General features: G+C 36.5%; 1 protein-coding gene across 1 annotated transcript in view; it reads right to left on the reverse strand.

Annotated features, from left to right (window-relative positions):
* The window catches only part of LOC118843733 (CUB and sushi domain-containing protein 1-like), a 2,679,416-nt gene that overhangs the window by 59,080 nt on the left and 2,607,558 nt on the right, over window positions 1–12,778 (reverse strand). The window contains 2 exon segments of the mRNA XM_036751485.1: window positions 3,768–3,941; window positions 6,113–6,301. Of these exon segments, the coding sequence (XP_036607380.1) occupies window positions 3,768–3,941; window positions 6,113–6,301 (363 nt within the window).

The raw sequence follows: 12,778 nt of genomic DNA on the forward strand, positions 1-12,778 counted from the left end.
CTTCTGATCAGGTGAGGCATATTTCTTTGGGTTAAAAAAAAATCTATCACCGATATCTAAGGGGAAAGGGCATGAAGATGATTAATCATTATACTTGAACTCGAGGTCCAAGGAAGAAATCCAAGGACAGAACTTCAAGGAAGTAAGGGGTGGGAGAGGGTCAGTTTTGCTAGAGGCAGCACACCAGCTGAACTCTCCCAACATTCCCCTCCAAACAACTTTGTAAAAATGCCTCAAACTGAATTCTAGAGTGGCAGAGCCAAGGGATATTTTTCAATGCTTGAACCCCACTCTCATCTAAATTGGTTCAAAAATAGAAGAATGTGTGTGTGTATATGTGTGCATGTGTGTGTATTCATACACATACACACTCAGTTGGGTATAGAAATCTAACAACAATCTAACAAATCTAGGAGGGGAAGGTGATAAGAAAAGGAAGGGGTGATAAAAGGAAGGGTAGACAAAAGAAGGCAGTGATCAGAAGTAAAACAAAAAGAGAGACAGTATGAGAGGGGAGGTGGAGAGGGAGAGAATAGAATGGAGGGAAATACACAGTAATCATAATTGTTAATTTGAATGAGATCAATTCACACATAACATTGAAGTGGATAGCAGAATGGTTTTGAAACAAGAATACAAAACTATGTTGCTTATAACAACATACTTGAAACAGAAAGACACATAGAGTTAAAATAAGGGGCTATAGAAGAATTTATATGTTTCCGCTAAAGTTAAAAAGGCAGAGGTAGAAATTATGATCTCAGACAAAGCAAAAGTAAAAATAGACCTAATTAAAAGAGATAATCAGGGAAATTATATTTTGCTAAAAGGTACCATGGACAATGAAGTAATATAAAAAAATTAAGCAAGTTTCTCTGATAAAGGCCTCATTTCTAAAATATATAGGGAACTGAGTCAAATTTATATAAATAAGAGCCATTCCAATATTGATAAATTGTCAATGGAATATGAACAGGCAGTTTTCAGAAGAAATCAAAGCTATCTAGTCATATGAAAAAAATGTTCCAAATCACTATTGGTTAGGGAAATGTAATTAAAACAACTCTGAGGTACCACCTAACCCCTGTTAGAAGTGACAAATGCTGGAGGAGATGTGGAAAAATAGGTACAATAATGAACTGTTAGTGAAGCTGTAAACTAGTCTAGCCATTCTGGAAAACAATTTGAAGCTATGCCCAAAGCACTATACAACTGCATACCTTTTGAGATGCAGCAGTACCATTACTAGGTCTGGATCCTAAAGAGATCAAAGAACAACAAAAAGGTCCTACATGTACAACAAAGCAAAACAAAACCATTTATAGTACTTCTTTTTGTGGTGGCAAAGAATTGGAAATTGAGGAATATCCATTGATTGGGAATGGCTGAACAAGCTGTGGTATATAATAGTGATGGAATAATATTCTGGTATAAGGAATGACAATGGGGATAGTTTCAGAAAAACCTGGGAAGATCTATGTGAACCATTGAAAAATGAAGTGTGCAGAACCAGGAGATCATTGTTCTCAGTAACAGCAATATTGCGAGGATGATCAACTGTGAAAGACTTGGCTATTCTGATCAATATAATAATTCGAGACAATTATGGAGGATTCATGATGAAAAATACTATCAATCTCCAGAGAGAGAACTAGTGAACTCTGAGTACAAACTGAAGTATAATTTTCTCACTTTATTTTTCTTGCTTTCTTTTTTTTTGGGAATATGGCTAATATGGAAATATATTTTGCATAATTTCATTTGTGTAATTGATATATCACTTGCCTTCTTGTTCAGTGGATGTAGTAGTGGTCAGAGGGAGAAAGAGAATTTGGTATTCAAAATTTAAAAATATTAAAAATAAGTAATAAATTGGGAAAAAATCCCTGAAAATAAAAATAAACCACTTTCCCCATACAGGCATATTTCTCTATATGCCAACTGTTACTCCTTGCTGTCATACCGCACAGAATAAAAACTTTATTAGTGACTTGTAATTTAAATTCTAATAAAATATTTTCCCCTTCAACAAAAAGACCCCTTATGCTCAACCACACAAATTTCAAGCATATCTGCAGGAGATAGAATCACCTTATGATTTTCTAACAAGTGTCCATTAATGGATGTGCAGTGGACACATACAAGCAGATGCCAGATAAAATTTTAGCTAGGAGAAGAAAATATCTTCAATTTACCAGAGAAGGAACTTGCATTTGAGAGAAACCCTCATGCCTAAAATTATAGATGAGTTAGAAATTATATATATTCAATATGAGATTCTGTGGGAATAGTAAGTACTATAATTTACTGAGTACAACTAATTCTTTGGTTCTTCCCTTTTAACAAAACTTCTTTTGATTTATTATAGTCAGGAGGCTTATAAATCTGGAGTTAGTGGGTATTTCCTAGCTGTACAGTTAAGAAATTTACCCAAGGTTTTTTTTGTTTGTTTCTTTTGTTTTTGTTTTGTGTGTGTGTGTGTGTGTGTGTGTGTGTGTGTGTATGTATGTATAAAAGTAAGACACCTGAAAAATTAACCTGACTCTTTTCTGCTATAGGTGGCTCTGACACAAAGATTACAATTCTTTTTTTTTTTTTTTTTTTTTTTTTTTTTTTTGCTTTTTGGCAGGGCAGTTGGGGTTAAGTGACTTGCCCAAGGTCACACAGCTAGTACATGTGTCAAGTGTCTGAGGCCGGATTTGAACTCAGGTCCTCCTGACTCCAGGGCCGGTGCTCTACTGACTGCGCCACCTAGCTGCCCCAAAGATTACAATTCTATTCAAGTTAGTCTTGATCCTAGGGGACAGAAGTAAGAACAATGGTATAATGGTAATTAAAGTGAGACTTTTTTTTTTTACTGTTTTCTCTTTTAGAATGCTAAAGTAACCAAGTGCCTTTGATTAAGTCTTGCTAGGTGCTAAGCCCCAAGCCCATACCATTTTGCTGATTAGGTCTGAAGCCTTCTGACCCTAAGAGGGGTATATAAACTCAGAGGTCAGCATTTTATTTGGGGCTCTCACTCACTGGAAGAGTGTTGGGTGATTCCACCAGACAAGACTCTGGGTAGCCATTGTTAAGAAGGCCACCCCACCCCTGCCCCTCACCCCCCAGCCTGAAAACCCAGATACTGGGGCTTCCCTGGTAACTATGTACTGAGATGTTGGACAGAAAACTAGAAGCCTGTCTACTGGTTTGTGTTATTTGCTCTGTTGATATTTTCTGTTTGTATTTGCTCTGAAGTTCAGGGTGTTGGCTTTTCCCCCTGAGCTAAGTGAATGCTATACATATGTTTGATTCAAGTGAAACTGTTAACTCCTTAAAGTTGCTTTCCTTTGAAAAGCAAATCAAAGAACCTGTGCTAGCAACCCTTCTGTATGCTGTTGTTATTGGCATTACACAGCCACAGTAGCTGCAAGCAACATTGCTGTTACAAATGGGTAGAAAGTTCCAAAAAAGAAAATTTAGGCTTAGAGTAAGGAAAAGTAAGCCCTAAATTAGAGCTGTCTGAAAGTAGAATAGACTGCCTCAGGAGGGCTTCCCTTCATAGAGGTCTATCAGCAGATCAGCCAAATGGACACTTGTTCAGCATGTTACAGATAGGACTTTTTTTTGGTAGTATGTGTGAGTTGAAAAGACTAGTTCCAGCATTTAGCACAGTACCTGGCACATAGGAAGCCCTTAATGAATGCTTGTTGGTTGGACTTGATCAAGTGCCTTCCAACTCTGGTATTCTGTGATTCTGTGAAATGAGTATAGTACACTTCTACCTGAACAGTGTGGGAGGGTTCCACTCCAGTGACTGTCTTCTTGGCAGACTCTGGTAGCATTTCCTATGAGAGTTCGGCTCACGGTACAAGAATAATGAATTATAGATCCATACGTAAATTGTTCTCCTGTAAGGATAGCATTGGCAGGAACACCAGGATGTCCACACGAAATAGCTAGGAGGGGGGAAAAGACAAAATCTAATTCCATCACTCCTTTTAACACCTATAGATTTTCTTTAAAATAACTGGGTGGGGGGAAGGAACTCATGATATGTTAATGGAGAATACTGAAAAAATGCTGACATTACCTTACTGTTCCTTTTAAATTAGCAATACAGATCCACTGAGGGTTTTACCCTCTCCTTATGTATCTCTAGATTTCACTTTGCATTTAAAGATACCGTCATTGGGATGCTGGGATGAGTGTTATTTGGTGACATGTAAAGCACACATTAATTCATTTTCTCTTCATTCCGATGCTACTACTAGGGAGTAATTTTTAGGCTGATAGAGAAATATTATATTAGCTAAAAATAAGAGATTTCCTTTCACCTTTAGCAAAGTTAGGAGGCTTATCTTTAGGACCACCATGCAAGGTATCCCAAAATTCTTAGTACAGTTTCAAGGTTGAAGAATTGGAACACACTATATAGTCCCATTCTTACCTGTTAAGATGCCTTTTTTTTTCCTCTGAGGTACAAAAAGTTGTACAATTTTATATCAGATTTTTCCCCTACTACAGTCTTCTAGAATTAACCAATTCATAATCTACATGGCTATTTTTCCCTTCAGATAAGCTGCAATATAGAATCGACATAGTGTATCCTATTCTATATTATATTCAAAAACTAAAGCCACAATCTACTCAGGAGTTGTGGTCCAAAGAACAAAAATTTTGGAAGCTGGCCTGTCCCTGAGTATCTCTCTCTTTCTTTCTAATGAGAATCAAAATTTGCATTGACAATGGCCACAAATTTATCCTATAGTCACTTATTAACTACAGACTTGACTAAGATGCAACTAATTTTGTAGAGATCACTGAACAAAAACCAAGGAAATTAATTTAGTCACTAGCTCCCCAGGTGGGAGATGAGACAGAGTTCGATTTCAGGGCTAAAAACCATTAGGCATCCTCCACGTCACATAATCTTTTACCCTTATTAATACTGTTGTTCATTGTTATCTGTGAGAAGGAAGGAAAAAAGGATTTTATTTGGGAAAAGTTTTAAAGAAACCTAATTAGATGAGGATAAGTGAAATGGTTGACAAGTAACCATTTCTAGGTAAAGCAAAGGAGGAAAAAAAACATCAGTAATTTATCTCTACTAAAATGCAGCAGAGAAGCAGTACGTACGTGCACAAAATGCTCCTTTGAGGTCTTCACATTCATTCATTCGTAGTAATTTAGACTGTTAATTGTACTAGGTTGATAGGGACTAGTTACCCTAGAAAATGAAAGCCAGTTAAAATGTTCCTTTCTAGGGTTTTTAGAACTCATTAGCTTCATGAAAGAAACCAAAAGAATCATCTAAAAAGCTTTAGTAGAACTTTCAAAAATCATTGGAAAGAAAAAAATATCCACCTTTCCAGAAAAATTCCCTAACTGTTCATGTGTCAGAGACTATAAAAGCCAGGAACATAGTGAGATACTGATATATTGGATATATTTGGATTTCCTAATTTCTATCCAAGATTGTACCTACTAGTTTGTAGTACATAGATTCAGCTTCTGCCATCTGAGAATAAGTGACACATTTTGGGGAAGTTATCTTATCCTTTCTCAAGGGAAATTAAACCTAGAGGTGCAGTTAGATGTGTGAGCTATCTTTAAGAGTGAGACTGGCAGAGTCACTTTCAGGCAAAACCACCCAATACAAATCTAATCTGAAAATACTCTTAACAGCGGAAAGTCTTACAAGAGCAAGAATGGATTATGGATTTTCAGAAAATTGATCCATAATATAATTATCATTCACTACTTTTAGCATGCACACATGATGCATATTAAGAATCTAATCCTGCAAAGGTTATATTTTTCCTAGCATTTCCACCTATTTTAGGAAAGAAAATGGAGGACAAATCTGTTTCCTAAATTTCCTGACTACGCTTGAAAAGAAACTTGCCTTTGATCTAAAAAGAAATTTACTTTTTCATATTAAGGCTATAATGCATTGTTATAATATGTTCTTATTAAACTATACAATATATAGTGGACTGATGTCCTTTTAGGAAGAATATTAATAGTTTTGTATTGGAGAAGCTCTATGTTCCGTGATTTTTTTAGGGGGGATGTCAGGGTAGCATTTGGCAAAGGGGCATGTGAACACATTTTAATGAGTACTTACACAAACATTTGGGTAATGATCTATCCCATAAACCATTTGCCTTGCAGGTTAAGGCAGAGGAGCCCAGCAAGTAAAAGCCCTTCTTGCAATGGTACATGACACTGATCCCATACTTGAAGCTTTCAGGGTAATTTTGTTGTCCATGACGAATGGCATTTTCGACAAAGCCTGGATCAGAACAGTTCACCACTAGAAAAAAAAAAAAACATTTCAATCCTCATTTAGATGTGGCTTTCAACTGGAAACAACCCACTAGAAAAAAGAAACAAACTACTGAACACTGCAGGAATTCATAGAACAGTAATTAATAGCAGAGTTGATCATAAAAGTCTGGATTTTACTTATTATCTCTGGCTGTTACTCAAATACACACAAATTTGTCATTTCTTCAGTTTCAGGAATCCCTGGTCTGGGAACTCCTTCTGCAGATTCAGAATGCAACATATCTACGATTTAGTAGATAGGTCCAGGATGTTTTCTGAGACACATAGAGTATAAATAACTAAGCCAAGGTCACACAGCTAGAAAGTGTCTAAGGCTAGATTTAAATCCCTATCTTCCTAACACTAGCCTGTCAGCCACATAGACAACACTAGCACTAAACCACAGTACCTCTAATTGTATCCTGAAAATATAAACAATTTTTAAACATTATTATTATTACTTATTATACCGGATAGTGATTACATTGGAAATCCTAGTGATAAAACTCCTTCTATCAATTCAGATCAGTAACTGTGTTGCAACTTATAGTCCTAGATAAAGCTTGGGTTACTGAAAAGTTTCCACAAGATTATACAGCTAATATTGATCAGAGGTTGAACTGGCACTCAGGCTTTGCTAACTCTAAAATGGCTTTCTATCCACTGTAACAGTTTTCTATTCACTATATCATACTGCTTCTCAGTTTTTAATTTTGAATAAATAGGACAATGTCATCAAATAAAAATCCTAATAACTATATTTTATAAGGTCAAATCTTGGGTTTGATATGAATGAGAATTATTTTTTATTAAATCAGTGCTTCTTTAAAGATTCACATACAGTAACAATATTTGACATACTTTCTGAAAGAAGAATTTAAGTTCCTTGGGAGCAAGAACTTTTGCATTTATATGTTTGTATCTTCAATATGTTACCCTGATGCCTGGCACAAATTAGGCCTCAAAAAATGCTTGTAGAATAAAGAATGGCACAGAAATCTTTCATTTTCTGTCTACCAGAGTTGAAAGCATTCAATTTTCTATGCTTAAAATGGAACTTCTGGCACAATTTAAAATTAAATTACAGTTAAATTTAAAATTATCATCATGTCCAACCATACTTAATATACTTGAGTTGACAAATTTAGGTCAGCTGTGGGATGCAGGAAGTTCTCTGTCTAATCTGAATACTTTATCACTCTGGTTCCCTTCCCTGCAAATAGGTAATATTCTTTTTCTATATACAAAAAATACCTTGTACTATTTAGTGAAATACTCAACTGTAATAAAGAATGAGTCAGTTGCTTCCTCGAGTGGTATAGTCCTAGATTATAGCCAGCTAAATGACTACCTCTCAACCAGCCTTTTAGAAAATGTAGGTGGGCAAAGGAAAGACTGAAGAAATGGATATTTCTGCCTAGTAATATAAATAATAGTTAACATATGTATTGCCCTTAAAGGTTTGCATATTCTTAAATAAGGAGCTATACAGGCAGGGTACCAGAGTCAGGTATTTCCTGGAGTCTATAAGATCTGAGTTCAAATCAAACCTCAGACACTTATTAGCACTGTGATCTTTGGCAATTCACTTGACCTCTGTCTGCCTCAGTTTCCTCAACTGTAAAGTGTGGATAATAACAGTACCTACCTCACAGGTTTGTTAGAAAGATCAAATGAGATAATATTTGTAAAGCATTTAGCACAATGCCTGAAACACAGTAAGTGCTCAATAAATGTTTATTTCCCCTCCTTCATTTGATCCTCACAATAACCCTATGAGGTAGGTGTTGCACATTTTTAATCTCCACTTTATAGATGAGGAAACTGATGCTCGGAGTGTTGGAGGCAGGCTTTGAACCCAAGTCTTTCTCCCTTACAAGTCCAGCAATCTAGTATATCATACTGCTGCAAATTTGGGCATGGGCTGGCTTGAAAGAAGAGGAGATCTCAGAATGTCATCATCAAGGACCCAGACGTCACTGACCAAATGACAGTAACTCATTGCTGTTCAACACTTGTGTGTGTGGGTGTGTGTGTGTGTGTGTGTGTGTGTGTGGGTGTGTATCTCACTCTAGTCAGTTTAAAGTATAGACTGACACATGGGACATATAATCAAATTAGATTTTACACACACACACACACACACACACACACACACACACACATTCATGTGGGGGAAAGTCATCCATTTAGCAGACTTGCCAGAACCATATTTCTCTGCCAAGAAGAAGTCTCATCTGATTCTCTTAGCACTATTCACAGTTAGCTCTATAATCACAACATTTATATCAGTTTAGAGAAGTTCAACCCATATGGAGGCCTGAGGTCTTCCTGCAGAAAGCCTCAATGTGAGACAGAGCACAAGATATTATACTGTTGGACACCGTTTCTGCCTTCCTGCTCTTACATCTCAACTATCTTATCTCCTGGTTACACAGCCATAACCCATGACATATTTGAAAGTTAAAGAATTAGTCTATAGGATTAGCCCCCTACAAATTATTTTCATGTTCTTCTAACAATGGAAGGGATAATATCTAGCAAATAATAGCTGGTATTTATATAGCACTTTAAGGTTTGTTAACTTTTATAAGTGTTATCTCACTTGATCCCTACAACAATCATGTGATGTGGGTAGTACAATTATGACCATTTTATATATAAGGAAACAGAAGCTGAGAGAAATTAGTTAATTTGCCTAAGGTCTCATAGCTCCTAAGTGTCTTGAGGCAGGATTTGAACTAAGATCTTCCTTATTCCAAGGCCAGTGTTCTATCTACTACCCCACTTAGAGAGTGCTGCCAGGAGTCCTACCATTCATTAAATATTGCACTAATATATAATACTTCTCTCAGCTAAACTTTCTTTATTTGTAGGAAGATCAATTATTTAGTTTAGAGGAGATTTTTAATTTATGTATCTCTGGTATTTTAAAAAAACTGCAAAAAATCAAAACACACAAAAGTCAAATAGAGAGACAATCTCTAGCCTCATTCTCCTTTCATATATCTAAACACTGTTAAATCTTAATCCCTTCATTGCAGAGAGGCTAGGGATTGGGCAGTTTTGCAACTGACCAAGGCAAATACCATTTTTTGTAAAGTTTTGTTTGGAGACTCAAATATCTAAATAGATCGCTTAGGATGGACTATGCACATTAAAGTAGAAATATCTACAAGTACACAGACTGGTACAGAAAGAAAGTGAATCTAGGAGAATGTTTATATGCGTGCCCACTCTTAGGACTACATAGCTTGGTTCAGAAAAGAACACTGATATATAGCACCTTCACCCAAAGGCAAGGATCCTCTTACTTCTGCATGAATATCAAGGAAGTTGTTGAATACATTCATACGATACCTCTTAGCGGGCCTCCTCCTAAGCACCAGATTTAAATACAGGCAGATTGGCTGCCACGTACATAGTTTGAAATGATGAACACTGAAAGAGCTCCATCTCCCAAATATTGTTGCTCCTTTACTATTCCCAGTACCTGAAATTCCCATATAATATAGGCTTTTGACTTAAGGCATATACGAGGCATTATTAAAGGGTAAATGCTAGTGGGGAAAAGGAAGAGGATAATAATAATAATAATAATAATAAATGATACCTAGCTAGCATTTATATAGTTTTTTGAGGTTTGCAAAGTGCTTTGCTAATATTATCTTACTTTATTCTCAAAACAAGCCTGTGATAGAGGTGCCATTATTACTCCCCTTTTACAGATGAGGAAACTGAGACAAACAGCAGTTAGGAGAATTGCCCAGGGTCCTATAGCTAGGAAACGTCTGAGGCCAGATTGGAATTCAGGTCTTCCTGACTCCAAGTCCAGCACTTTATTCACTATACTATCTAATAGTATGTGTTTTAATCTTCAGCCATAAATACCTTAAATTGAATGAATTTGTCATGTCAGGTTATCTCACACACCAACAGGGTTCAGAGAGAATGAGGAGGTGGAGGTAGAGAATATGTAAGCTACAGTGTGACAAAAGGTAAGGAAAGTCGTAGAAAATGGAGAAGATGGACCAGGGTATGATACCAATTGTAAGAGAGGGAAAAGAAGGGCGTGGGGGCAAGGAAGGAAAGAGGAGAACTGAAAAGGAATCACAGAAGAGAAGGAATAGGAAAATATCTAGACAACCAAGGTACCATAAAAGGACACTGCTAGATAGGGGGATTAGATGTGAAGTATTTATACCACTGGAAAACAGGAGGGGAGGAATTCGAATGCTAAAGGAAAACCTTGCCTGGGGTTCTTTATCTGGGATCAACTATCCCTTAGGGGTACATGGGTCAGTTTTCTGGGGGTCTGTAAACTTGGATGGGAAAAATATATATCTTGGCTTCAACTAGCCTCTAATGAAAATTTAGTATTTCCTTCAATTACTTAAAAAATGTTATTCTGAGAAGGGGTCGATAGGCTTCACCCAATTGCAAAGGGGTTCGTGACACATAGACAAAAAAACGATTAAGAAACCTTGATTTAGAACTTATTTTGTCACTGAGAAGAGAGTAGATTGAGTGTTGGTCAGTGTTGTACATTGGGCTAAGGCTTTATAAATAAATTTTGTGTTTTTAAAAAGGGTAGAGATGACCTATTAAGATAAATGTTGGGGCATTTAGGTGGTACAGTGAGTAGAGCACTGGCTCTGGAATCAGGAGGACCTGAGTTCAAATCCGGCCTCAGACACTTGACATACTTACTAGCTTTGTGACCTTGGGCAAGTCACTTGACCCCAATTGCCCTGCCTTCCCCCCTCCCAAAAATAAATAAATAAATGTTAAAGTAACAGAGAACCTAGGCAACAACAATCAAGAATAAGAAACATCACAAATTTGATTCATGCCATTATTTTAAATTCTAAGTTTGATAGAATCTGTCATAACTTATACTGCTCTAGCAAAGCTTTCCATATCCCAGGGTTGCCTCCATACCATGATGAGACATTGGAGTAGGACTTTTGGGGTGATGGGGTACTTTAGGTAGTAGGTGCTTAATGATTGATCAATAAATATATGACTAAGAATAAGGAGAATCAGGTTCTAAGACTGACTATGCTAATAGAGAACAATATGATTCAGAACATAACACTGAATTTCTATGATTCAGAAGTATTATTCCCATTTATAGACAAGGAAATTGAGGCCCAGAGAAGTTAACTATCTAGCCTATGGGAAAATATCAAGTATGCTTCAGAAGTGTGACAAGAGAAACTCTGGTTCAGGCTTTTTGCCACCACTGTGATAAGAGAAAGACTGTGAGGGGAAGAAATTGACTCAGACGTCTTGCTGCCATTATAAGAGGACATCGCTCCAATCTCTATTTTGAGTTTCCTACATTGTTCCTAGAAGCTAAAATATCATACCACAAGCCAAATAAAGGTTAAGAAACAAATCATAGTTCTAGTTTTGAACAGCTGGCAGGTATCCTTATCTTCACCTTTTTCTACTTGTTGCCAAATGTGTATACTCTTATCTTCCCCTCCTACATTCTGTAAAATTCCAATTTTCTATGCTGCTTATGTATTAAACTTCTATGTAAGGTTGCTGAAGCTAATGATCTGGGCTCCCTCACTGGTAAGTTTTCAATGTAGCCTGCACTCTAAGCATAATAATAAAACTCTAGTTAACTGTCTCTACATTGTTGATTTGGCGAGTGACACTAGTACCTAATCAATGGACCCTCTGATAACTTTTATTTGAAAGCCAAGATGGAACCCAGATTTCTCCTAATTCCAGAGCCATTGATCTAGAATGTATCAGTAAGACATTTAACATTTATATAGTATTTTTTTCAATTCCCATACTTTTGAAAGAGAAACTAACTGAAAAATTCTGGATTGCTACGGAGCGGTTCTTTAGGAAGAGAGAAAATTGGCAATGTTTTCCCATCTTTAAAAAATAGAAAAGAACACATGAAAAACAAGATGCTGTTTAAAAGAAAGACACTCCTTGGAAGTAAAGCTATGTTAAAACTCTATAGCATACTAAAAAGTAGAGACATCAATTTACTGACAAAGTGCTGTATAGTCAAAGTTTTGGTTTTTTTTTTTTCAGTAGTAATACATGGCTGTGAATGTTGGATGGTAAAGAAAGCTGAGTGCTACAAAATCAATGCGTTTTCATTGTGGTGCTGGAGAAGACATTTGAGAGTCCCTTGGACAGTGAGAAGATCAAATCAGCTAAAACTTAAAGAAATTAACTCAATTCATTGGAAAGACAAATACTAAAGATAAAGCTTATATACTTTGGCCATATAATAACACAGGACTCACTAGAAAAGACTCTGATGCTAGGAAAGATTTAAGGCGAAAGGAGAAGAGGATGGCAGAGGATGAGAGGGAAAGATAGTGTCATGGAAGCAATATACATGAGCTTGGACAGACTTCAGGAGCTAGTGGAGGACAGAAGGGCGTGGCATGCTATGGTTCAGATAGTCACAAAGAGTAGCGCACAA

Source organism: Trichosurus vulpecula, chromosome 3 (genome assembly GCF_011100635.1).
Source record: "Trichosurus vulpecula isolate mTriVul1 chromosome 3, mTriVul1.pri, whole genome shotgun sequence".
Taxonomy (NCBI): domain Eukaryota; kingdom Metazoa; phylum Chordata; class Mammalia; order Diprotodontia; family Phalangeridae; genus Trichosurus; species Trichosurus vulpecula.